The 27,156-nt window shown below is 43.0% G+C and overlaps 1 protein-coding gene across 1 annotated transcript; it reads left to right on the top strand.

The window, feature by feature from the left end:
- The first annotated feature begins 460 nt into the window (after window positions 1–460).
- SOD2 (superoxide dismutase 2) lies at window positions 461–14,705 on the top strand. The gene is made up of 6 exons (XM_008959502.4): window positions 461–667; window positions 949–1,151; window positions 5,570–5,686; window positions 8,775–8,954; window positions 11,179–11,343; window positions 14,523–14,705. The coding sequence occupies exons 1-5, from the start codon at window positions 645–647 to the stop codon at window positions 11,322–11,324; spliced, it is 669 nt and encodes a 222-aa protein (XP_008957750.1). The 5' UTR covers window positions 461–644; the 3' UTR covers window positions 11,325–11,343; window positions 14,523–14,705.
- Window positions 14,706–27,156: the final 12,451 nt, after the last annotated feature.

Below are 27,156 nucleotides of genomic sequence, written 5' to 3'. Positions count from 1 at the left end.
TACGGGTTGGAAGGGCGCTGGCTCTACCCTCAGCTCATAGGCCGGCTGGGCGGCGCTGACCAGCAGCTAGGCCCCGTCTTCCCTAGGAACGGCCACGGGGGCCCTGGGAGGGTACGAATGTCTTTTTGCAGTGAGGCCTCTGGACCCCGCGGCCCCCACGCAGCTCAACCAAAACTCAGGGGCAGGCGCCGCAGCCGCCTCGTGCAGCCAGATCCCCGCCGGCACCCGCAGGGGGCGGAGCCGGAGGCAGGGCCTTCGGGCCGTACCAACTCCACGGGGGCAGGGGCCGCCTCCCTTCGGCCGCGCGCCACTCAAGTACGGCAGACAGGCAGCGAGGTTGCCGAGGCCGAGGCTAGCCTGCAGCCTCCTTTCTCCCGTGCCCTGGGCGCGGGGTGTACGGCAAGCGCGGGCGGGCGGGACAGGCACGCAGGGCACCCCCGGGGTTGGGCGCGGCGGGCGCGGGGCGGGGCCCGCGGGGGGGGGCGGGGCGGCGGTGCCCTTGCGGCGCAGCTGGGGTCGCGGCGCTGCTCCCCGCGCTTTCTTAAGGCCCGCGGGCGGCGCAGGAGCGGCACTTGTGGCTGTGGTGGCTTCGGCAGCGGCTTCAGCAGATCGGCGGCATCAGCGGTAGCACCAGCGCTAGCAGCATGTTGAGCCGGGCAGTGTGCGGGTGAGAAGAAAGGGGACCCGGTCACGGCCCCAAGGGCGAAGGGGCTCGCGGCGGGCAGGGCCTCCGCGGCAATGGCGACAGTGGCCGCACCGGGCCTGGCGGGACCGGGGCACCTGCGGGCGGTTCTCCCGGGAGTGCCCGGCGCGGCGGCTGGAGCGGGGATCCGCAGGGAGGGGACGCGGGGACTCGGGGGACGCCGCGCGCTGCCGTTCCTCGGCAGCCCAGCCTGCGTAGACGGTCCCGCGGCGCTGACTGACCGGGCTGTGCTTTCGCGTCTTCAGCACCAGCAGGCAGCTGGCTCCGGCTTTGGGGTATCTGGGCTCCAGGCAGAAGCACAGCCTCCCCGACCTGCCCTACGACTACGGCGCCCTGGAACCTCACATCAACGCGCAGATCATGCAGCTGCACCACAGCAAGCACCACGCGGCCTACGTGAACAACCTGAACGTCACCGAGGAGAAGTACCAGGAGGCGTTGGCCAAGGGTAGGTTCCAGGCTGAGCGGCGGGAGGCAGTCCCCGGCAGAGGCGACCCCAGGGAGCCAGGCCCCATACGGACGGGCCTCTCCGCGGAGGAGAACTCGCTTCGTATTTGTACCGGTTCCGAGTTTTCCAGGCACGATAGTCTCTCTTTTAAACACATGGTCTACCTCATTGTAGAAGGAGTGCCTCGATGGGTTTGAACACACTTCTGTCATCTCAGGGAACTTGGGGTCCTGCGAAGGAGCTTGCCTTACTGTTGTGAGCCACATTCCGTTACACATATTGCCAGCACTGGTGAATTGTAGGGCCTGAAAAGAAAGCTCTACTGTGTCACTCGTTTTTTTTGCAAATTGAAATTGTTCTTGTTGTATAATGTGCTTTGGGGAAATGTTTGGTCTCTCAGGTAGGTGTGCCAGCCGTTTGCAGGAGGGCTGAGAGCGCCTGTCCACTGGTGGCCAGACATCATCGGGTCCGCAGGTGTCTCTGAGTGTCAGGGTCACCTCCTGATAGAAGTGGGAGTGGTGTCTTACTGCCAGGTCACACTGAAGGTGGGAGACAGGAGGACACTACTCCGTGCTAGGAACCATGGTCCTTGTCATCTTCCTGAGAGCAAACGGGGTCGGGACTCCAGCCTAGGACTTGGAGACTCCCTGCATCCCCAGCTACCCTGCAGGTGAAACTTCACTGAGCCCACTTGTTGACTTCAGGTGGGAGAGGAGGAGGCACACCATTATGGTGTGCGTTACCAAAAAAGCAGTAACCTAACTGTGGAACAGTTCAGGATCTTTAGACTTGATACTTTTCTTGATTTCCCTTAGGGGTCAAAGTTCACAAGGAAAATAGCCCTTTAGTGGGAAACTGAAACAGGCTTGTTTTTATTTACTATTTACTCATATTTGTAATGCAATTAAAATATATGGTGTTAACTGTTTTTTTTTTTTTCTCAAGAGCTCGGTTGATAAAACCAGGGGTATGTGGACTTTTTGAGTCTGTGCCTTTTGGGGGTGTGTATGGGAATGTTATGTTTTAACGTTTTTTACAAAATAGTATTGTCTTTTTAATCTATTCGTTAGGGGTTTGCACAAGGAAGATAATCGATAGTCATGTTTTTTAGACTCTCTGTATTGCTTGGTAAGCTACGTAGTAAAAAATGTTTACTTTTCCTTAAATGTTTTGAATTTCGGGGTTATGAAATTTGTTGAGTAATTTTTAGACAGTCACATCTTGTTGACTGGAGGCATCTAGTGGAAAAATGCAGTATTTCAGCCTGATTGTGTTTGAAGTAAATGACTAAAAGAGGAGGAAGTTACCACATTCTGGAAGATTTACTTGAGACAGACGAACCTTGAATTACGGGAAAAGGCCCCGTGATTTAGGAAATAACAAATTTGGGAAACATGTAATGGGGAGAGACTGGGGAATACCCCAGTTGTGAAAGTACTTCCTGTAAGGCAACATCTGACACCAGGAACCTTTCTCTTCAGTATTTTAAAAACAACTTAATTTCAGTCCTTTACTTGTGGAATCAGAGCCTTACTTATGTAATACAACCCACTGGAAAAAAGCTTTTTATTGTATTGTACTATATTGTTTATAAGTGATTGAGTACCTGCAGAGCTTTCTTTTACTTAAACATATTTTAAAAATTATTAAAAAGATTTTCATGTTTGAAAACTTGGGGAAAAAAGATAAAACAATGTCATAATCTCATCACATTTAACTGACTAATATGAATATTTTTCAACAAAAAGCATTTGACTTTTATTATTATTTGAGGCAAAAACTAAACTGAAACCAAATAAAATGTTGAATTTCAGAAAAGTGTTCTTAAAAGCAGATATTAAGCCCTCAATTTTTATTAATTTTAAAATGAGTAAGCAAACTGTAAGATGTTAAGATTATTAAATTATCTCTCATTAAGCATGTATCTTTCCCATTTTAAAAATTTAGTTACTATTGATTTATTAAAAAACAATAGAAAAGTTACATCTATTTTTAGAGTGACTCTCAAGAAAATTTAATAAGGGAAACACAGATCTATAAAAAAACTGTTTGTAAACCTAGCAAAGGAAAAAAAAAGTGGGTGTCTTTAAAAAACCCTTTGAGATTAGCTGTGTATTCAGATATCAGTTGGTTCTCTCCTTTCTGAATCGCTAAACAACTGGAGCTTGTTTCAGAAAGCAGCATTGTCTACGTATGTTCCTTTTAAAAAAATTTTTTTTTAATTCTATCTAAAAAAACAGACGGGGTCACACTACGTTGCCCAGGCTGCTCTTGAATTCCTGGGCTCCCCTATCCACGCACCTCGGCCTTCCAGAGTGCTGGGATTACAGGTGTGAGCCACCGTGCCTAGTCAGACATACTTTTTTTTTTTTTTTTTTTTTTTTTTTGACGGAATCTCAGTCTGTCCCGCAGGTTGGAGTGCAGTGATGTGATCTCGGCTCACTACAACCTCCGTCTCCTGGGTTCAAGCAATTCTCCTGCCTCAGCCTCCTGAGTAGCTGGGATTACAGGCGTACGCCACCACGCCTAGCTACTTTTTGTGAGACAGGGTTTTTCCATGTCGTCCAGGCTGGTCTGGAACTCCTGACCTCAAGTGATCCGCCCATCTCGGCCTCCCAAAGTGCTGGGATTACAGGCGTGAGCCACCTCACCTGGCCTTGTATGTACGTTTTTTTCTTTTTCTTCCTTTTTTTTTTTTTCTGTGACGGAGTATTGCCCTGTCGCCCAGGCTGGAGTGCAGTGGCGTGATCTTGGTTCACTGCAACCTCTGCCTCCTGGGTTCAAGCCATTCTCCTGCCTCATGCTCCTGAGTAGCTGGGATTATAGGCACGCGCCACCATACCTGGCTAATTTCTGTATTTTTAGTGAAGACAGGGTTTCACCATGTTGGCCAGGCCGGTCTTGAAATCCTGACCTGAAGAGAGCTGCCCGCCTCGGCCTCCCAAAGTGCTGAGATTACAGGCGTGAGCCACCGCACCCGGCCCAGACATATGTTCTTAACGTACACTTTCAGAACAGCAGTTGAGAACTTTTTCCAAAATGTAAGCTCCTTGAGAGCAAAGCTCTCAGTGGGTCTCTGTGTCCTTTACTTTGCTTCTCTTGGTATCTTGTGGATAATATGCACAAAATATTTATTAAACAAGAGGATTTCCATTTTTTTCTAATATTAATAGTTCATTTAATCTGTAGCTTCTTGAAGGCATAGAAAAGAGTATTTTATTTTGCCTACTTGTTTGGCAAGGTACCCATGCAGTATGCCAGGAGTTACAGGGCCTATTGAGAAGGAGTAAAGGGTCTGGGAGGGGTGGCAGGGAGTTGCTAATTCATGTATGGTGGCTAGAGAAGGCTTCACTGATGGGGTTGATGTTTCAGTGGAGACTTGAAGGAGGAACAGGAACGCAGCATGAGACTGTCTTGGGGAATAGTGTTCAGCAGAGGCAGCAGTGCTCAGCTAGCCTTGAGGGGAACATCCGAGTTGGTCATGTGAGTGCAAAAAGGCCAGTGAGGCTGCAGCTGGGTGAGCACGTGCTCAATGACGGGGTCAAGTGCAGCGCCTCTTGGTAGTAAGAGTAGCTGAGTGTAAACACCTAGGGTTCGCTCCAGTGAGAAGGGGAGCCTTTGGAGGGGGCAAGGCCCACCCCCACCCCCCAAAACTGAGGGGATAGTGGCACCAGTGCAGTGAGAGATACTGGTCCTCTGTCCCAATGAGGTGGCAGTAGAGTTAGGGAGAAGGGATTAGGTTCTGCTTGTGTTTTATTTTTTTCTTTTATTTTTCTCTGTGTGCTTTTATATAGATTGGATGTATTTTAAAGGTAGAGCTGGCTTTGCTAATGGATATGCTGGTGGATTGGATGTGGGGTGAAGGGAGAGGAGTCAAAAATGACATCAGGTTCCCAAGGATGTCCTGAGGGACAGAGCTGGCATTTACTGAGACGTGGAGGACAATAGGAGGAGTAAGTTTGGGGTAGAACATCAGGAGTTCAATTTTGAGTATGTTGAGTTTCTTGTTAATGTGACTTGGAGATATTTCCCAATGAATCGTTGTCTGTCTTGAAAGTGAGAGTTGAAGGTTTTCTGTACAGTCTGTATGTTGAGCCATACATTTTAGCATTCTATTATTTTGATTGTCCTCTTTGGTGTTTCATTTCCTAAAATCTCTTCTATCTAAGAGAACCCTGAGCCTAGCAGCCAGGAGTGAATTTTCTAGCTTTTCCACCTCTGCTAGGTCCTTCATCAGTTGTTCAGCTTGTCTGGGACAAATAATTTTGGGGCGGGGGGGTGCTGAATTTTAGGACAAACGGATGTTATAGATAAGCTGGTCCCATTATCTAATAGCTTACAAAGAAAAAAATATAATGTATACAGTGGTTGAAAAAGTAGGAGTTATAAAAAAATGTGTTTGCATTTTAACTTTTCAGGAGATGTTACAGCCCAGATAGCTCTTCAGCCTGCACTGAAGTTCAATGGTGGTGGTCATATCAATCATAGCATTTTCTGGACAAACCTCAGCCCTAACGGTGGTGGAGAACCCAAAGGTTGGTATATATTGGTGCACCCTTATCTACATTTTGTGCACAGTAGGAATCGATTGTTGATTTACTGAAGTTACCTTATACTTGTTTTTTGTTTTTTTTGTTGTTTTTTTGAGACAAGAGTTTTGCTCTTGTTGCCCAGGCTGGAGTACAGTGGCGCAGTCTTGGCTCACTGCAACCTCCGCTTCCTGGGTTCAAGTGATTCTCCTGCCTCAGCCTCCCAAGTAGCTGGGATTACAGGCGCCCGCCACCACGCCCGGCTAATTTTTGCATTTTTAGTAGAGATGAGGTTTCATTCACCATGTTGGCCAGGCTGGTCTTGAACTCCTGACCTCGTGATCTGCCCACCTTGGCCTCCCAAAGTGCTGGGATTACAGGCATGAGCCACCGTGCCTGGCCTAAGTTACCTTATTCTTACCAGAGGTATCATAGTGGCATATTTTTCATAACAACGAGTATGATAAAAGTTGTAACTTTCAAAAGGACACAAGTAGGAATGGAGAATGCTTTCATGGGGTTATGTCATAAGATTTTATGTTCACGCACACATAGAATATCACATGAACTCCACCTTCTGGTTTCTGGATGGTACTTCATATTAGGGAAAGACTGAGAAACTTCATTTTATGAACTTTTTTTTTTTTGAGACGGAGTCTTACAGTCGCCCAGGCTGGAGCGCAGTGGTGCAATGTCGGCTCATTGCAACCTCCGCCTTTCAGGTTCATGCAATTCTCGTGTCTCAGCCACCCAAGTAGCTGGGATTACAGGCATGTGGCATCACTCCCGGCTAATTTTTATATTTTTGGTAGAGACAGGGTTTCACCATGTTGGCGGGGCTGGTCTCGAACTCCTGGCCTCAAGTGATCCACCCACCTTGGCCTCCCAAAGTGCTGTGGTATGGATGTGAGCCACCGCGCCAGTCTAGAAAAGATGAACTTTCTGTCTACTAGTTTCTAGGGCCTGGATTAGATAGTTAACCGTCTGTACCTTTTTTCATCTATGTGATACAGGGATAACAATGGTGTTGTTTTGAGAATTAAATTATAGTGTCATTTGCTATTTTTCACTCTTCCTAACTGATAAAAAGTCAGTTGTTCCAGGAAATTAGGTTTTCTGGGTATTTTTAAAAAGTGTTCAGGGAATGAGGAGAGTACAGGGCTAGATGGTCTTGTTCGCTATCACTGTTTCCTTGACTTCCTGTGTAGCTTGTGGAGGCCCAGATGACTTTAATTATCTTCTTCACCCAGGGAGGGCATGAGGCGTAAATGTAGTTCTTGTCTCTTGTTTCTGGGTTCCGGATATGCACCCTAAGTTTCTATGGTTTTATTGTTCATTTTTAATCAGTGTTATGGAAGGCAGCCTATCTTATGCACTTGAAATAAGCAATTTCATTTTAAGGTAATGATGAATGAGGAGAGTAAGCATGGGAAACTGGGCAACTTTTTCTTTATTTTTGTTTTTATTTATTATTATTTTGGAGATGGAGTTTAGCTCTTTGGCCCAGGCTACAGTGAAGTGGCTTGATCTTGGCTCACTGCAGCCTCCGCCCATCCCGGGTTCAAGTGATTCTCTGCCTCAGCCTCCCGAGTAGCTGGGATTATAGGTGCCTGCCACCATGCCCGGCTAATTTTTTTGTATTTTTAGTAGAGAGGAGTTTCTCCATGTTGGTCAGGCTGGTTTTGAACTCCTGACCTCAGGTGATCCACCTGTCTCGGCCTCCCAAAGTACTAAGATTACAGGTGTGAGCCACCGTGCCTGGCCAACTTATTTTTTTTCTGAGTTCAGTCTTCTAGACTATCGGTTAATACTGTTGAAGTTTTGTCAGTTACCAGAATATCAGATATATTCATATGCAACCAGTGGTTTTGGTATGCTGCCATTTTTGTTTAATCTGTACCACATTCCATCATTTGTGCTTACAAAGATGATTACTTTTAAACCCGTAGAATAAGAGAAGTGAGATTTTGACCCAGTTGATTTAGTTGATGTGACTAATCTAGAATTATATTCTGTATTGCTACAGAATAAAAGGATTATAGCTCTTACGGTATACCCTTAGTTCAGTCATAGAGAAAACTGCCCATCAAGACAGGAAGAGCTGGGCTGCCTTGGAGAAGAACAATAACTTTATTCCCAAATGGAGGCGTAGAAGAAGGAGGGTAGAAGTCAAAGGAAAATTTTCTATTCAGGGAAAAGAAAAAGCTAACAGAAAGTAGTATTTCTTTCCTAACAAAAATAGTACAGTGAGTGGGGAAATCCCTCTAACACGATTCATTAAAAAATGTGAACTACGCAGCTGGAGGCCATTATCCTAAGCGAATTAACCCAGGAACAGAAAACCAAATACCACATGTCTCACTTGCAAGTGGAAGCTAAACATGGAGTACTTATGGATATAAAAATGGCAACAACAGACACTGGGGACAGAGCAGGGAGGGAGAAAGAAGGGGAGGGGGTGAAAAACTGTTGTATACTAAGCTCACTACCTGGGTGATGGGATCAATTGCACCCCAGACCTCAGCATCATATGCTACCCATGTAACAAACCTGTGCATGTACCCTCTGAATTTAAAATAAAATTTGAACCGGGCACGGTGGCTCACGCCTGTATTCCCAGCACTTTGGGAGGCCAAGGCGGGTGGATCACCTGAGGTTGGGAGTTTGAGACCAGCCTGACCAACATGGAGAAACCCTGTCTCTACTAAAAACACAAAATTAGCCGGGCGTGATGGCACATGCCTGTAATCGCAGCTGCTCGGGAGGCTAAGGCAGGAGAATTGCTTGAACCTGGGAGGCAGAGGTTGCAGTGACCCGAGATCATGGCATTGCACTCCAGCCTGGGCAACAAGAGTGAAACTCCGTCTCAAAAGGTAAAAAATGAAAAAAAAATGAAAAAAAAAAAAAAGTTGAAGTTATAAAAAACAAAAACGTGAATTAAAATTGTGAAACTTAGATCCAGGTGTCGCATTCTGATGATGTCTAATTTCTTGGGCCCTATGACAAAAATATTTTAATACATGTAATATAACATTTTACTGTAATTATTGAAATCTGTTCATTTGTGGGTGTTTTTGGATTTTTTTTTTAATAGGGGAGTTGCTGGAAGCCATCAAACGTGACTTTGGTTCCTTTGACAAGTTTAAGGAGAAGCTGACGGCTGCATCTGTTGGTGTCCAAGGCTCAGGTTGGGGTTGGCTTGGTTTCAATAAGGAACGGGGACACTTACAAATTGCTGCTTGTCCAAATCAGGATCCACTGCAAGGAACAACAGGTTAGATTTAAAAATTGTGATTTCATTTGGGAGAGATGCTCTACTGTAAAGCATTCAACTAGAAATAAGGAAAACTAACAGTGTTTTAACTTAAGAACATGTAATAATTTGCAAATCTTAACAGATAACACCCAGAGTCTTGTGTAAGTAAAAATGTTTTAGAAGTCCTGATATTTCATAAAATTAAGTACACGTAATTTTATAGGTACATTAACAAACAGGTTTTATTTTTATTTATTTTTTTTGAGACAGATCTCACTGTTGCCCAGGCTGGAGTGCAGTGGTGCGATCTCGGTTCACTGCAACCTCCGCCTCCTGAGTTCAAGTGATTCTCCTGCCTCAGCCTCCCAAATAGCTGGGATTACAGGCACATACCACCATGCCCAGCTAATTTTTGTGTTTTTAGTACAGACAGGTTTTCACCATGTTGGCCAGGCTGGTCTTGAACTCCTGACCTCAGGTATCTGCCTGCCTCGGCCTCCTGAAGTGCTGGGATTACAGGCATGAGCCACCATGCCCAGCCAAATGTTTTACTTATTAACCCTGCTTCATTCTACAGAGAATTAATATCAGCTTAGATAATTATATGTACTAAAATAAAAAAAAAATTAGCTATAGAACAAGAGTGAGGAAAAGAAATACAAGCAGAGACTGATTTCAGAGCTTGTACTGTTACCTCCTCTGCTGAGCATTTGAGGTTAAACTGGGACTAGATCTCAGGTTTCCAGACCTTCTGCCTTTCTGGGGCTCTTTGGTAGAGTATATGAAAATATTCGGCTTGGAAGTGCCAGGCTGGGCTCACCAAATACTTTTCTGCTGTTGAGCCTAATTGGATTTAAAAAATGTCACTGAAGAGTATGGGAAATAGAGCCATGAGTTGTCTGGCAGAGGGTTGGGACTTTGAACTTAAAGTGATACCTTCACATCAACAACAGTCATTCTCTGCCCCTTCTTCTACCCCTGACATTGGAATACTCTTGATCTGTGGCTCACTTCACAGGATAGACTCAGATTTTGGCAGAATCTGAACAGCTCTTTTGGGACAGTGAAATGGCATAACAATTTGTAAAAGCCACAAAAAATTTGTAAGCACCGATCTGTAGAGTCAGGTTATTTGTAGAGCTGCATGACCAGAAAGGCTGATATTTGTAAGTGAGTCCCAGCTACACTCCTTCCTCTCCCTGTGGAAAGCACATTAGAAGGAAAATAAGGGAATGTCATGGCCTTTTGTTTATAAAAATCATTAATAAATTTTGCTACTTGAAATTATTAATAATAAATTACTAGTGACCTCCCTCACAACTGATCAAGACATACTGGTTAAGAATTGTTTTCGTAGAGAGAGCTGTAATTTATTTTGAGTGTTTTTGTGTGTGCGTGATGGAGTCTCATTCTGTTGCCCAGGCTGGAGTGCAGTGGCGCAATCTTGGCTCACTACAACTTCCGCCTCCCAGGTTCAAGCAATTCTCCTGCGTCAGCTTCCTGAGTAGCTGGGATTACAGGTGCCTGCCACCTCGCCAGGCTAATTTTTTGTATTTTTAGTAGAGGCGGGGTTTCACCATGTTGGCCAGGCTGGTCTCGAACGCCTGACCTCAAGAGATCTGCCTGCCTCGGCCTCCCAAAGTGCTGGGATTACAGGCCTGAGCCACTGCGCCCAGACCAAAAGTTTTTTTAAATGGATGTTTTACAGATAGAACTAAATTCTTCATTTACCTCACTTAATTTCTGAAAACACTGTGTCCTCCAACTGCTCTGTATTCCCAAAGATTAAAATTAGCCTTGGGGAGCAGAGCTGGTTCCTCGTAAACCCCTGTGAGTGCCCAGACCCTTTGGAGGAGGTTCTCAGTGGGCTTTTGCCTGCTCCCACAGAGGTAACATACCCTTCCTGCTGCTCCTAAGACCACCATGAGGAAGGCTGGGAATTGGCTCTTGAATTAATTTGTTGGTATTTTTAAGAATAGCTATTAAAGTACTGTTGTTAATTTTCCCAAGTCTATTTTATTGTTAGTATTTGTCACATTTTCTTTGTAAACAGTGAATTAAAAATATTTTATAGGAATATTCATTCTTATCTAGATTTCCTACTTATATAAAAAAAACAAGTGAATGAGATTGTTACAAAGGGTAATTTTGTGTGGGTAGAATAATAAAAGTTGAAATTGAGAAGATGCAATGTTTTAGACTGAAACTGATGGTTGGTTTGTTTTCCCCTTCTTTCTAACAGGCCTTATTCCACTGCTGGGGATTGATGTGTGGGAGCACGCTTACTACCTTCAGTATAAAAATGTCAGGCCTGATTATCTAAAAGCTATTTGGAATGTAATCAACTGGGAGAATGTAACTGAAAGATACATGGCTTGCAAAAAGTAAACCACGATCGTTATGCTGAGTATGTTAAGCTCTTTATGACTATTTTTGTAGTGGTATAGAGTACTGCAGAATACAGTAAGCTGCTCTATTGTAGCATTTCTTGATGTTGCTTAGTCACTTATTTCATAAACAACTTAATGTTCTGAATAATTTCTTACTAAACATTTTGTTATTGGGCAAGTGATTGAAAATAGTAAATGCTTTGTGTGATTGAATCTGATTGGACATTTTCTTCAGAGAGCTAAATTACAATTGTCATTTATAAAACCATCAAAAATATTCCATCCGTATACTTTGGGGACTTGTAGGGATGCCTTTCTAGTCCTATTCTGTTGCAGTTATAGAAAATCTAGTCTTCTGCCCCAGTTACTTAACAATAAAATATTAACACTTTCCCAAGGGAAACACTCGGCTTTCTATAGAAAATTGCACTTTTTGTCGAGTAATCCTCTGCAGTGATACTTCTGGTAGATGTCACCCAGTGGTTTTTGTTATGGTCAAATGTTCCTGTATAGTTTTTGCAAATAGAGCTGTATACTGTTTAAATGTAGCAGATGAACTGAACTGGGGTTTGCTCCACCTGCACAGTAAAGGCAAACTTCAACAGCAAAACTGCAAAAAGGTGGTTTTTGCAGCAGGAGAAAGGAGGATGTTTATTTGCAGGGCGCCAAGCAAGGAGAATTGGGCAGCTCATGCTTGAGACCCAATCTCCATGATGACCTACAAGCTAGAGTTTTTAAAGGCAGTGGTAAATTTCAGGAAAGCGGAAGTTAAAGGCAAAATTGTAAATCAGTCGAGATCGGGTGCCTTCAGGGTGGTATGGCTGTATACCAAAATTGTAAATCACTACATGAAGCTTATATATTGGTTTGGCCTGAAAGGTGAAGTGGGGTAGGCAGGAGGCGGGCTTACAGGTTATGGTGGATTCAAAGACTCCCTGATTTGTGATTGGTTAAGGAAGCAAAGCTCTGTCTAAAAACTTGGGGTCCGCAGAAAGGAACATTAAGGTCTGGCCAGGCCCCTCAGGAAGAAACTGAGAGCAAAGAATGGAGGTCAGAGTTTAGTCCCTGGTGTTCCCCCTTATCTGACGTCTGTGTGAATCCATTTGGTGGGGGTCTGGGTTTCTGAAAAGTAGCTCAGGGGCAGGTGTTAAGGATGTCTCTAGGTGACTCTAACTTCCCTGGCTATTGTTTGAAACTGTTATGACCTTCTTGCTTATCAGGTTGCTGGTTTCCTTCTCGGGGCGAGCTGGGTGCCTGGAGTTTTCTGTGAAGGAAACTCAAGATTCTCCGTTATTTCTGTGCTTGTGGGAATCCCCCTGGCACACCCCAAAGAGGGGTCCCTGCTCTGTCTCACAGGGATCTTTTTGTATATTTGGCTTAGCCTCATGCATTTCCCATGTTGTTTCATCATCTGCCTAATTTACTGTTTTTGAATATTTCATTTGTTTCTAATTGTTATTACAGATAATGCTGGGGTGAGCAACTCTGTGTACATAGGTTTATCTCCTATTGGAATATTTTCTTTATATAGGCGTTTTTTTTTTTCTTCTTTTTTTTTGGAGACAGAGTCTTGCTCTGTTGCCCAGGCTGGAGTGCAGTGGCGCGACCTCAGCTCACTGCAACCTCCACTTCCCGGGTTCAAGTGATTGTCCCACCTCAGCCTCCTGAGTAGCTGGGATTACAGGTGCATGCTACCACACCTGGCTACTTTTTGTATTTTTAGCAGAGACAGGGTTTCACCATGTTGGCCAGGGTGGTCTCGAACTCCTGACCTCAAGTGATCCATCTGGCTCAGCCTCCCAAAGTGCTGGGATTACAGGTGTGAGCCACTGCACCTGGCCTATATAGGCTTTTTTCTTAAACCTATTTAGTAATGTTTTCCCAAGTTTATTTTTTATTTTTAATTTTTTCCCCAAGTTTATTTTTCTTTTTTTTTTTCATGGAAAAATGGGGTAACTTAGCAGTTTCAATATTGAAGACTGAAGTTTAAAAAAAATTTAAATTCAAGGTACTTTTAAAATTCAGTTAGAAAAGTAGGCTTTAAAAATTATTAGAGACAAGAGTACCAAAGTGGTGTGTGTATGTGTGTGTGTGTATGCATGCTTGTGGATTGGAAAAACTTTGGAGACTGATTACTTTTCATTATATATGTGTCACAGTGAAACAGCTTTTATGTGTCATGTAAGATTACTGCTTGCCTCTCTAAAGAAGGTCGTGACTGTTTAAATAGATGGGCAAGGTGGAACCTTTTGAAAGATGAGCTTTTGAATATAAGTTGTCTGCTAGATCATGGTTTGTATTGAACTAACAAGGTTTGCAGATCTGCTGACTTATATAAAGCTTTTTGATTCCTACTAAGCTTTAAGATTTAAAAAATGTTCAATGTTGAAATTTCTATGGGGCTCTATTTTTGCTTTGGCTTTCTGGTGAGAGAGTGAGGAAGCATTCTTTCCTTGACTAAGTTTGTCTTTCTTGTCTTCTGGATAGATTGATTTTAAGAGACTAAGGGAATTTACACACTAAAGATTTTAGTCATCTGGTGGAAAAGGAGACTTTAAGATTGTTTAGGGCTGGGCGGGGTGACTCACATCTGTAATCCCAGCACTTTGGGAGGCCAAGGCAGGCAGAACACTTGAAGGAGTTCAAGACCAGCGTGGCCAACGTGGTGAAACCCTGTCTCTACTAAAAATACAAAAATTGTTTAGCTCTGTTTTTCATAATAGAAATAGAAAAAGTAAAATTGCTTTTCTTCTGAAAAGAACAAGTATTGTTCATCCAAGAAGGGTTTTTGTGACTGAATCAGCAGTGCCTGCCCTAGTCATAGCTGTGCTTCAAAAACCTTAGCATGATGAGTGTTGGAGCAAAACAAGGAAGCAAAGCAAATACTGTTTTTGAAATTCTATCTGTTGCTTGAACTATTTTGTAATAATTAAACTTTGATGTTGAGAAATTACAACTTTATTGTACACTTCATTGCAACTTGAAATTCATGGTCTTAAAGTGAGATTTGAATTTCTATTGAGCGCCTTTAAAAAAGTAATACCAAACCATAAAGTTAAAATTTATGTATATTGAGTCATATCTAAAACCAGGTATAAACATAAATTGTATTTCCTGTTTTAATTTCAGGGGAACTACTGTTTGGGAAAGCTATTATTAGGTAAATGTTTTAAAAATTACTGTTTCTCATTTTCAGTCATACCCTAATGATCCCAGCAAGATAATGTCCTGTCTTCTAAGATGTGCATCAAGCCTGGTACATACTGAAAATCCTATAAGGTCCTGGATAATTTTTGTTTGATTATTCATTGAAGAAACATTTATTTTCCAATTGTGTGAAGTTTTTGACTGTTAATAAAAGAATCTGTCAACCATCAAAGAGGTCTGCATTATGCTTGCATGTCAAAAACATTAAAAATCCTATAATATTCTATCATTTTCACTGAGTTTCCATGGGAAAGGAATAGTAAATAATGGGTAGTTGAAATATTACTCTTAAGACCAAGACCTGTATCTCCAGTCATATCTGTAATAACATCATCTGATAACCTAAAAGTATAGTATTAGGGATATACGACAAAACCAAAGTGTTTTTGCTGTTGTCACATATCACTCAATACTTTTACACCAGGTTGTCCAGTGGACACCAGCTGGATGTCCTATAATTCAATTCTGACACTGTCTACCTGGAATTGGAGTCAGATCCCACAGGTGGAGGGCTCAGCCCACAAGACTGCCCCCACTCCAGATACCAATCTCAAGTCCCTGTACTTCTGACTGGCTATAAAGTGGGGTTCCCGTGACCCCTTCCTTGGTTTTGATTTATTTGCTAGAGCAGCTCCCAGAACACAGAGAAACACTCTACTTATGTTTACCCATTTTTAATTTTATTACTCTATTAAAACTACATATTGGTTACAATACTAATTTATTGTAAAGGAGATTTCATTTATTTATTTTTTTATTTAGAGATGGAGTCTCACTGTGTCACCCAGGCTGGAGTGTGGTGGCGCAGTCTCAACTCACTGCAACCTCCACCTCCTGAGTTCAAGCGATTCTCATGCCTCAGCCTCCCAAGTAGCTGGGATTACAAGTGTGCACCACCACGCCCACCTAATTTTTGTATTTTTAGTAGAGATGGGGTTTCACTCTGTTGGCCAGGCTGGTCTCAAACTCCTGACCTCAAGTCATCCACCCACCTCAGCCTCCCAAAGTGCTGAGATTACAGGTGTGAGCCACTGCCTCTGGCTTGTAAAGGATATTTCAAAGAATACAGATGAACAGCCAGATGGAAGAGATGCACAGGGCAAGGCATGTGGGAAGGGGTATGGAGCTTTCATGCTCTCTCCACATCATCAGCTACCCAGAAGCTCATCTGGACCCCGACCCTTTGGGGTTTTAAGAGGCTTCATTATGTCAGCATTACCATTGGCAATTGGCGATTAACTCAACCTTCAGCCTCTCTCCCCTTTCTGGAGGTTGGGGGCTGAGGCTGGGAGTCCAAACCCTCCAATCTTGCCTTGGTCTTTCTGGTAAGCAGCCCCCCGTCCTGAAGCTACCTAGAGGCTCCCAGCCACCAATCATTTCATTGGCAAACAAAAGATACTTCAAGGGGTTTAGGAGCCAAGAGACCAAGCAAGGATTGAGACAATATATATATTTCTTATAAATAACATGATCACAAATAGTATTTTATATATTTCTCATAATAGCTGGGTGTGGTTACTCACACCTATCATCCCAGCTACTAAGAAGCTAAGGCAGGAGGATCACAGGCCCAGGAGTTTGCAGCTGTAGTGTGCTATGATTGTGCTACTGCACTCCAGCCTGGGTGACAGTGTGAGACCCTGTGTCTTAAAGTCCTTGTAACATCTTAGAACATTAACCAACCACAGAATATTGCCTTAACTCTGAAAAATAAAGTAATCATACTTTTACAACATGTATTTTACATAAAGTTCTGGTGATATTTTACTCTGGTCATTGGAATATAGGAGCTTACCACCTGGTACCACTCTTCCTAAAGTGGTATACTATTTGATATAGTACTGGCGTACTATTTGGAAAGGGATGTGAAGTTGGCATGACCTGTCTAGGGTGAAGTCATGCTGTCTGCTATTCATTGTGGGCTTTACAGTAATGAGAGTGCTTCTGTTGTCAAGATGCTTCTGGGACACATTAAAAAAAATTTAAGATTTCTCAGTTTGTGAAAAGGAAGGATCACGAATGCTTTCAAGTTCCTGTGACATGCTAGTCATCTTTCAGTGTGTCCCATTGTTGCACCCAGTAGTCTCGATGCCCAGCGTCACGGTGATTCCAAGTTTGCCTCTCTGCCCACTATAATTTGTGCTCCATGAAGTCCCAGGACATGAGGTTCTTGTTCATTTGTGCGTCTGGGCCCATATCCAAATATTAAACAGTGTGACTTACTGTATTTATCATATTGTAAATATGGGTATCCCCGAGGCTCAGAAGTTAACACAGCATATCCACAGAGAGGTTTGACAGCATGGCTGTGGTGACTGGGAAGGCCTTATGCTTGCTCCTCCTTCTGCTGCTTGCCTTTGTGTGGGCATGGAAAGAACATTGAATTAGGTACTGGAAGACCTGGGTCCTGGTCTTGGAGATTTTACCGAAGCACCTGTGGGATATTGGTCAAGTGCCTGGTTTTAGTCCTGCTCCTTTGCTGTGAAAGAGGATCTTAAGGTGCCAACTCTGGCATTTTATTTTTTATTTATTTATTTTTTAATTATACTTTAAGTTCTAGGGTACATGTGTACAACATGTAGGTTTGTTACATGTATACATGTGCCATGTTGGTGTGCTGCACCTATTAACTCGTCATTTACATTAGGTATATCTCCTAATGCTATCCCTTCCCCCTCTCCCCACCCCTCGACAGGCCCCGGTGTGTGATATTCCCCTTCCTGTGTCCAGGTGTTCTCATTGTTCAATTCCCATCTATGAGTGAGAACATGCGGTGTTTGGTTTTTTGTCCTTGCAATAGTTTGCTGAGAAGGATGGTTTCCAGCTTCATCCATGTCCCTATAAAGGACATGAACTCTTCCTTTTTTATGGCTGCATAGTATTCCATGGTGTACATGTGCCACATTTTCTTAAACCAGTCTATCATTGATGGACATTTGGGTTGGTTCCAAGTCTTTGCTATTGTTAACAGTGCCACAATAAATATATGTGTGCATGTGTCTTTATAGCAGCATGATTTATAATCCTTTGGGTATATACCCAGTAATGGGATGGCTGGGTCAAATGGTATTTCTAGTTCTAGATCCCTGAGGAATCGCCACACTGTCTTCCACAATGGTTGAACTAGTTTACAGTCCCACCACCAGTGTAAAAGTGTTCCTATTTCTCCACATCCTCTCCAGCACCTGTTGTTTCCTGACTTTTTAATGATTGCCATTCTAACTGGTGTGAGATGGTATCTCATTGTGGTTTTGATTTGCATTTCTCTGATGGCTCGTGATGATGAGCATTTTTTCATGTGTCTGTTAGCTGCATGGATGTCTTCTTTTGAGAAGTGTCTCTTCATATCCTTCACCTACTTTTTGATGGGGTTTGTTTTTTTCTTGTAAGTTTGTTTGAGTTCCTTGTAGATTCTGGATATTAGCCCTTTGTCAGATGAGTAGATTGCAAAAATTTTCTCCCATTGTGTAGGTTGCCTGTTCACTCTGATGGTAGTTTCTTTTGCTGTGCAGAAGCTCTTGAGTTTAATGAGATCCCATTTGTCAATTTTGGCTTCTGTTGCCATTGCTTTTGGTGTTTTAGACATGAAGTCCTTGCCCATGCCTATGTCCTGAATGGTACTGCCTAGGTTTTCTTCTAGGGTTTTTATGGTTTTAGGTCTAACATTTAAGTCTTTAATCCATCTTGAATTAATTTTTGTATAAGGTGTAAGGAAGGGATCCAGTTTCAGCTTTCTACATATGGCTAGCCAGTTTTCCCAGCACCATTTATTAAATAGGGAATCCTTTCCCCATTTCTTGTTTTTGTCAGGTTTGTCAAAGATCAGATAGCTGTAGATGTGTGGTATTATTTCTGAGGGCTCTGTTCTGTTCCATTGGTCTATGTCTCTGTTTTGGTACCAGTACCATGCTGTTTTGGTTACTGCAGCCTTGTAGTATAGTTTGAAATCAGGTAGCGTGATGCCTCCAGCTTTGTTCTTTTGGCTTAGAATTGTTTTGGCAATGCAGGCTCTTTTTTGGTTCCACATGAACTTTAAAGTAGTTTTTTTCCAATTCTATGAAGAAAGTCATTGGTAGCTTGATGGGGATGGCATTGAATCTATAAATTACCTTAGGCAGTATGGCCATTTTCACGATATTGATTCTTCCTATCCATGAGCATAGAATGTTCTTCCATTTGTTTGTGTCCTCTTTTATTTCATTGAGCAGTGGTTTGTAGTTCTCCTTGAAGAGGTCCTTCACATCCCTTGTAAGCTGGATTCCTAGGTATTTTATTCTCTTTGAAGCAATTGTGAATGGGAGTTCACTCATGATTTGGCTCTCTGTTTGTCTGTTATTGGTGTATAAGAATGCTTGTGATTTTTGCACATTGATTTTGTATCCTGAGATTTTGCTGAAGTTGCTTATCAGCTTAAGGAGATTTTGGGCTGAGATGATGGGGTTTTCTAAATATAAAATCATGTCATCTGCAAACAGGGACAATTTGACTTCCTCTTTTCCTTATTGAATACCCTTTATTTCTTTCTCCTGCCTGATTGCCCTGGCCAGAACTTCCAACACTATGTTGAATAGGAGTGGTGAGAGAGGGCATCCCTGTCTTGTGCCAGTTTTCAAAGGGAATGCTTCCAGTTTTTGCCCATTCAGTCTGATATTGGCTGTGGGTTTGTCATAGATAGCTCTTATTATTTTGAGATACGTCTCATCAATACCTAATTCATTGAGAGTTTTTAGCATGAAGGGCTGTTGAATTTTGTCCAAGGCCTTTTCTGCATCTATTGAGATAATCATGTGGTTTTTGTCTTTGGTTCTGTTTATATGCTGGATTACTTTTATTGATTTGTGTATGTTGAACCAGCCTTGCATCCCAGGGATGAAGCCCACTTGATCATGGTGGATAAGCTTTTTGATATGCTGCTGGATTCAGTTTGCCAGTATTTTATTGAGGATTTTTGCATTGATTTTCATCAGGGATATTGGTCTAAAATTCTCTTTTTTTGTTATGTCTCTGCCAGGCTTTGGTATCAGGATGATGCTGGCCTCATAAAATGAGTTAGGGAGGATTCCCTCTTTTTCTATTGATTGGAATAGTTTCAGAAGGAATGGTACCAGCTCCTCCTTGTACCTCTGGTAGAATTCGGCTGTGAATCCATCTGGTCCTGGACTTTTTTTGGTTGGTAGGCTATTAATTATTGCCTCAATTTCAGAGCCTGTTATTGGTCTATTCAGGGATTAAACTTCTTCCTGGTTTAGTTTTGAGAGGGTGTATGTGTCCAGGAATTTATCCATTTCGTCTAGATTTTCTAGTTTATTTGCATAGAGGTGTTTATAGTATTCTCTGTGTACTCTGTATTTCTGTGGGATTGGTGGTGATATCCACTTTATCATTTTTTATTGCATCTATTTGATTCTTCTCTCTTTTCTTCTTTATTAGTCTTGCCAGCGGTCTATCAATTGTGTTTATCTTTTCAAAAAACCAGCTCCTGGATTCATTCATTTTTTGAAGGTTTTTTTGTGTCTCTGTCTCCTTCAGTTCTGCTCTGATCTTAGTTATTTCTTGTCTTCTGCTAGCTGTTGAATGTGTTTGCTCTTGCTTCTCTAATTTTTTTAATTGTGATGTTAGAGTGTCAATTTTAGATCTTTCCTGCTTTCTCTTGTGGGCACTTAGTGCTATAAATTTCCCTCTACACACTGCTTTAAATGTGTCCCAGAGATTCTGGTATGTTGTGTCTTTGTTCTCGTTGGTTTCAAAGAACATCTTTATTTCTGCCTTCATTTTGTTATGTACCCAGTAGTCATTCAGGAGCAGGTTGTTCAGTTTCCATGTAGTTGAGCGGTTTTGAGTGAGTTTCTTAATCCTGAGTTCTAGTTTGATTGCACTGTGGTCTGAGACAGTATGTTGTAATTTCTGTTCTTTTACACTTGCTGAGGAGTGCTTTACTTCCAACTATGTGGTCAATTTTGGAATAGGTGCGATGTGGTGCTGAGAAGATTGTATATTCTGTTGATTTGGGGTGCAGATACCTGTAGATGTCTATTAAGTCCACTTGGTGCAGAGCTGAATTCAATTCCTGGATATCCTTGTTAACTTTCTGTCTCGTTAATCCGTCTAATGTTGACAGTGGGGTGTTAAAGTCTCCCATTGTTATTTTGTGGGAGTCTAAATCTCTTTGTAGGTCTCTAAGGACTTGGTTTATGAATCTGGGTGCTCCTGTATTGGGTGCATATATATTTAAGATAGTTAGCTCTTCTTGTTGAATTGATCCCTTTACTATCATGTGATGGCCTTCTTTGTCTCTTTTGGTCTTTGTTGGTTTAAAGTCTGTTTTATCAGAGACTAGGATTGCAACCCCTGCCTTTTTTTTTGTTTTCCGTTTGCTTGGTAGATCTTCCTCCATCCCTTTATTTTGAGCCTATGTGTGTGTGTCTCTGTACGTGAGATGGGTTTCCTGAATACAGCACACTGATGGGTCTTGACTCTTTATCCAGTTTGCCAGTCTGTGTCTTTTAATTGGAGCATTTTGCCCATTTACATTTAAGGTTAATATTGTTATGTGTGAATTTGATCCTGTCATTAGGATGTTCGCTGGTTATTTTGCTCGTTAGTTGATGCAGTTTCTTCCTAGCCTCAATGGTCTTTACAATTTGGCATGTTTTTGCAGTGGCTGGTACTGGTTGTTCCATTCCATGTTTAGTGCTTCCTTCAGGAGCTCTTGTAAGGCAGGCCTGGTGGTGACAAAATCTCTCAGCATTTGCTTGTTTGTAAAGGATTTTATTTCTCCTTCACTTATGAAGCTTAGTTTGGCTGGATATGAAATTCTGGGTTGAAAATTCTTTTCTTCAAGAACGTTGAATATTGACCCCCACTCTCTTCTGGCTTGTAGAGTTTCTGCCGAGAGATCAGCTGTTAGTCTGATGGGCTTCCCCTTGTGGGTAACCTGACCTTTCTCTCTGGCTGCCCTTAACATTTTTTCCTTCATTTCAACTTTGGTGAATCTGACAATTATATGTCTTAGAGTTGCTCTTCTCAAGGAGTATCTTTGTGGCGTTCTCTGTATTTCCTGAATTTGAATGTTGTCCTCCCTTGCTAGGTTGGGGAAGTTCTCCTGGATAATATCCTGCAGAGTGTTTTCCAGCTTAGTTCCATTCTCCCCGTCACTTTCAGGTACACCAATCAGATGTAGATTTGGTCTTTTCACATAGTCCCATATTTCTTGGAAGCTTTGTTCGTTTCTTTTTACTCTTTTTTCTCTAAACTTCTCTTCTCACTTCATTTCATTCATTTGATCTTCAATCACTGATACCCTTTCTTCCAGTTGATCGAATTGGCTACTGAAGCTTGTGCATTCCTCACGTAGTTCTCATGCCATGGTTTTCAGCTCCATCAGGTCATTTAAGGACTTCTCTATGCTGGTTATTCTAGTTAGCCATTTGTCTAATCTTTTTTCAAGGTTTTTAGGTTCTTTGTGATGGGTTCAAACTTCCTCTTTTAGCTTGGAGAAATTTGATCATCTGAAGCCTTCTTCTCTCAACTCGTCAAAGTCATTCTCCATCCAGCTTTGTTCTGTTGCTGGCAAGGAGCTATGTTCCTTTGGAGGGGGAGAGGTGATCTGATTTTTAGAATTTTCAGCTTTTCTGCTCTGTTTTTTCCCCATCTTTGTGGTTTTATCTACCTTTGGTCTTTGGTGATGGTGATTTGCAGATGGGGTTTTGGTGTGGATGTCCTTTCTGTTTGTTAGTTTTCCTTCTAATAGTCAGGACCACCAGCTGCAGGTCTGTTGGAGTTTGCTGGAGGTCCACGCCAGACCCTGTTTGCCTGGGTATCACAGTGGAGGCTGTAGAACAGCGAATATTGCTGAACAGCAAATGTTGCTGCCTGATCATTCCTCGGGAAGCTTCATCTCAGAGGGGTACCCGGCCATGTGGGGTGTAAGTCTGCCCTTCTTGGGGGTGCCTCCCAGTTAGGCTACTCGGGGGTCAGGGACCCACCTAAGGGGGCAGTCTCTCCGTTCTTAGATCTCAAACTCCGTGCTGGGAGAACCACTACTCTCTTCAAAGCTGTCAGACAGGGACATTGAAGTCTGCAGAGATTTCTGCTGCCTTTTGTTCGGCTATGCCATGCCCCCAGAGGTGGAGTCTACAGAGGCAGGCAGGCCTCCTTGAGCTGCAGTGGGCTCCACCCAGTTCGAGCTTCCCGGCTGCTTTATTTACCTACTGAAGCCTCAGCAATGGTGGGCTCCCCTCCCCTAGCCTCACTGCCACCTTGCAGTTCGATCTCAGACTGCTGTGCTAGCAATGAGCAAGGCTCCATGGGCGTGGGACCCTCCGAGCCATGCACAGGATATAATCTCCTGGTGTGCCGTTTGCTAAGACCATTGGAAAAACGCAGTATTAGGGTGGGAGTGACCCAATTTTCCAGGTGCCGTCTGTCACAGCTTCCCTTGGCTAGGAAAGGGAATTCCCTGACCCCTTGCCTTCCCGGGTGAGGCCATGCCTTGCCCTGCTTCAGCTCATGCTCAGTGGGCTGCACCCACTGTCCTACACCCACTGTCCAACAAGCCCCAGTGAGATGAACCTGGTACCTCAGTTGGAAATGCAGAAATCACCTGTCTTCTGCGTCACTCACGCTGGGAGCTGTAGACTGGAGCTGTTCCTATTCGGCCATCTTGGAACCCAACCCAAGTCTGGCATTTTTTGGTTTTCTCTGTGTATTGACTATGATTATAGAGGATAAATGGATATTGATATTATTAAATCGTCATTTACAGAAGGCACACAACTTATATCCTTTAAACAAAGTTCTCCAACCAGTAGGTTATACTTGCTGGTAGTGCTTACAGCTGCCACCATTCTTCACTGGGGCTCAGAGTGGATGCCTGGAGGAAAAAAGCAAATGAATCTTTTAGCTCCTAGTTACTGTTAGCATTTTTACCAGAAAACAATTTAAAAAATGACACAAGTAAGTCTTCACCTATCAAGGCTGAGTGTGTTGGCCTATACTTGTAATCTCTGTGCTTTGGGAGGCCAATGCAGGAGGATCTCTTGAGTCCAGGAGTTTGAGACCAGCCTGGGCAACAAAGCAAGACCCCATCTCTACAGAAAGTTAAAATTTAGCTGGGCATGCTGGCACACCCCTATAGTCCCAGCTACTTGAGAGGCTGAGTTGGGAGGATCCCTTGAGGTCATGAGTTGGAGTCTACAGTGAGCTGTGATTACAGTGTGAGTCTACACTGCACTCCAGTCTGGGTGAAAGAGATCCTGTCTCTCAAAAAACAAGTGGTTCTCCTGGGAAGAGATTTGTTTAAAAAGTCTGCACCTCTATTGATGATAACCTTGAATGTAAATGGATTAAATTCTCCCACTTAAAAGATATAGATTGACTGAATGGATTAAAAACCACCATCATGACTCGACTATATGCTGCCTACAAGAAACCTCACCTGTAAAGACAGGCCAAAAGTGAAGGTATGGAGAAAGATATTGCATACAAATGGAAGCCAAAAAAGAGCAGAAATAACTATACTTACATGAGATAAAATAGACTTTAAGTCAAAAACTGTAAAAAGAGAGAAAAAAGGTCATTATGTAATGATACAAGGATCAATTCATGCAAGATATAATCATATTTTTTTATTAAGAAAATTTTTTTTTAGAGATGGGGTTATGCTATGTTGCCTGGCTAGTCTCAAACTCTGGGTCTCAAAGCAGTCCTCCTGCTTTGGCCTCCTAAGGTGCTGGGATTATAGGCATGAGCCACTGTGCCAGGCCTGAGGATATTATAATTATAAATATATATGTACCCCACACTGGATGACCCAGATATAAAGCAAATGTTATTAGATTTAAAGGGAGAAATAGACTCTAATACAATAGTAGTTGAGGACTTCACTCTACTCTCAGCATTGGACAGATTTTCTAGACATAAAACCAATAAATATTGGATTTAAATTGCACTTTACACCAAATGGACCTGACATTTACAGAGCATTCTAATAGCTGCAGAACACTCTAATAGCTGCAGAACACACGTTCTTTTCATCAGCACATGGAACATTCACCAGACTAGTTCTGGAACCCACTTCCTGCCTTAGTGTTCTTTCCACCACAGTGCATGATAATTCCTACAGAATGCCTTGTATTTATACCTTATTAGTTGTAGGGGGAAAGCTTTTTCATGTACAAAAATGCTGTAATTTTCTGACTTAATAAAGTAATTCCACTGATGTTTTTATTTACTTCTTGATATACATGTTTTAAATGTATCCTTTCATTTTCTCCTTAGTCCCAAAGTACATCATTGTTTACAAAACAGTTTTTTACCCCCTAAAAAGCTTATTTTTATTTGGTTAAGCTTTTCTGTAAGAATGCCTGGGATGAGCCCAAAGTGAATGTACCCCTGCAAAGAGGGCAGATGAAAGACAGTGTGTGGCTTTAGTTTCTATTTTTGGGGAACTCAACCATCAAATGGTTAAGGAATAAGATTCTTTAAGTGGTTCTTGTAAACAAATTGAGATTTTGGTTGGGGGGGTGTCGAAAGTGACATTTTCATTTTTTTCAGACAAAATGAGATATTTGGGGCCAGATTCGGGCCTGTGCATGGTGTATACTGAGTGATCGATTTTCTCACTTTGAGTGTGTCAAACCTTCTGTCTCAAGAGTCACTCCTCCAGGGCTTTCCTTTTATTTTTTATTTTATTTTTTTTATTTTTTGAGGTGGAGTTTTACTTTTGTTGCCTAGGCTGGAGTGCAAAGGTGCAATCTTGGCTTACCACAACCTCCGCCTGTCAGGTTCCAGCGATTCTCCTGCCTCAGCCTCCAGAGTAGCTGGGATTACAGGCATGCGCCACCACACCCAACTAATTTTGGATTTTTAGTAGAGATGGGGTTTCTCCACGTTGGTCAGGCTGGTCTTTAACTCCTGACCTCAGGTGATCTGCCCGCCTTGGCCTCCCAAAGTGCTGGGATTACAGGCGTGAGCCACCACGCCCAGCCTTCAGGGCTCTCTCTCCCTTTCAGCATCAATGTCAACATGTCAGGGATGGTCTTTATTTTGCAGTTTCCTTGTGAGACAAACTCCTTGAACGTGTAGGCTTCAGTCCCGCTTCTTTCTCATCTCCCATCCTCTGATCTTGCTGCCATGCCCAGTGTGTGTTTGAACACCGTGCTGAACATTTGTAGTTTTGTCTGACACATTTTTCTTTTTTTTTTTTTTTTTTTGCTATGGTCCCCAGTATAGTGATGGCCACCTGTTCCAAGATGGGATTCACTGGGTTTCTTCCTTCAAATTTTTAAGACTACAGTTTTAAAAGACAGTTGGTTCCTCTCTTTATTACTGAGAACTATTAAATGTCTTTCTTTTTTTCTTTTGTTTTCTTTTCTTTTTTTTTTTGAGATGGAGTTTCGCTCTTGTTGCCCAGGCTGGAGTGTAATGGCGCGATCTTGGCTTACTGCAGCCTGCACCTCTCAGGTTCCAGCAATTCTCCTGCCTCAGCCTCCGGAGTAGCTGGGATTACAGGCATGTGCCACCATGCCTGGCTAATTTTGTATTTTTAGTAGAGACAGGGTTTCTCCATGTTGGTCAGGCTGGTCTTGAACTCCTGACCTCAGATGATCTGCCCACCTCGGCCTCCCAGAGTGCTGGGATTACAGGCGTGAGCCACTGTGCCCAGCCAAGTGTCTTTCTTTTATTTAAGCCAAATGGTTCTCATTCCTGGGTACACGTTAGAGCCACTTCAAAGGAGTTTTACCCAAATAATGATGCCAGGCTCTACCCATGAAAGACTGATTCAATCAGTCTGAACATGGATATGGGCCTTGCTCTGTCACCCACGCTGGAGTGCAGTGGCACAATCACGGCTCACTGCAGCCTTAACCTCTTGGGCTCAAGTTATCCTCCCATCTCAGCCCACCCCTCCCAAGTAGGTGGGACTATAGGGATGTGATGTGCTACCAAACCCAGCTGATTTTTTTTTTTTTTTTTTTTAATGTTAGTAGAGATGAGGTTTCTCTGTGTTGCCCAGGCTGGTCTTGAACTCAGCTCAAGTGATCCTCCCACCTCAGCCTCCCAAGTGTTGGGATTACAGGCATGAGCCACTACGCCCGGCAACAAGTGATTCTAATATACATCTAGGGCCAAGAATCATAAACATGGAGCTTCACTGTGAGAGAGACCAGCCCAGAAAAGCATGGAGTAAGCCCAGGCTGATCACTCTGCGTCCTGTGCAGGACTGCTGGATGGATGCTAGAGATGGACATCTGCTCCTTGTCTGCTCAGCACCTGTGGGAGACATGGCTGCTGTCCACCAAAGGCTTAGGTTTCCCTCCCATTGTGCAGAGTGGCTGCTGGGAGTGGTTGCCCAGCCAGGTATGACTTTTGTAAGACTTCCTTTCACATAGTGGGGCCCCATGGCTAGTTCTGTATGTGACCAGAGGTGGTGAAGAAATGGGTGTGTCTTCTTAATCTTCTTCACGCGTTTCTGCTGGCTTGAGAGGAGTGAGTGCTACTATTTTATTTTTTTGTTTGTTTTTAAATTTTTATTTTATTTTTGTCTTATTTTTTACATACAGATGGGGTTTTGCCAATTTTCCCAGGCTGGTCTCGAACTCCCCAGCTCAAGCAATCTGCCT

This window comes from Pan paniscus, chromosome 5 (genome assembly GCF_029289425.2).
Source record: "Pan paniscus chromosome 5, NHGRI_mPanPan1-v2.0_pri, whole genome shotgun sequence".
Classification (NCBI taxonomy): Eukaryota; Metazoa; Chordata; class Mammalia; order Primates; family Hominidae; genus Pan; species Pan paniscus.
This window is presented reverse-complemented; position numbering and strand designations above follow the sequence as displayed.

Bases quoted from the DNA above. Each gene is read 5' to 3' on its own strand.
- SOD2 (XM_008959502.4), top strand. From the start codon at position 645: ATGTTGAGCCGGGCAGTGTGCGG. The intron at 668-948 runs GTGAGAAGAAAG...TCGCGTCTTCAG, and splicing joins TTGAGCCGGGCAGTGTGCGG to CACCAGCAGGCAGCTGGCTC. The intron at 1,152-5,569 runs GTAGGTTCCAGG...TTAACTTTTCAG, and splicing joins CCAGGAGGCGTTGGCCAAGG to GAGATGTTACAGCCCAGATA.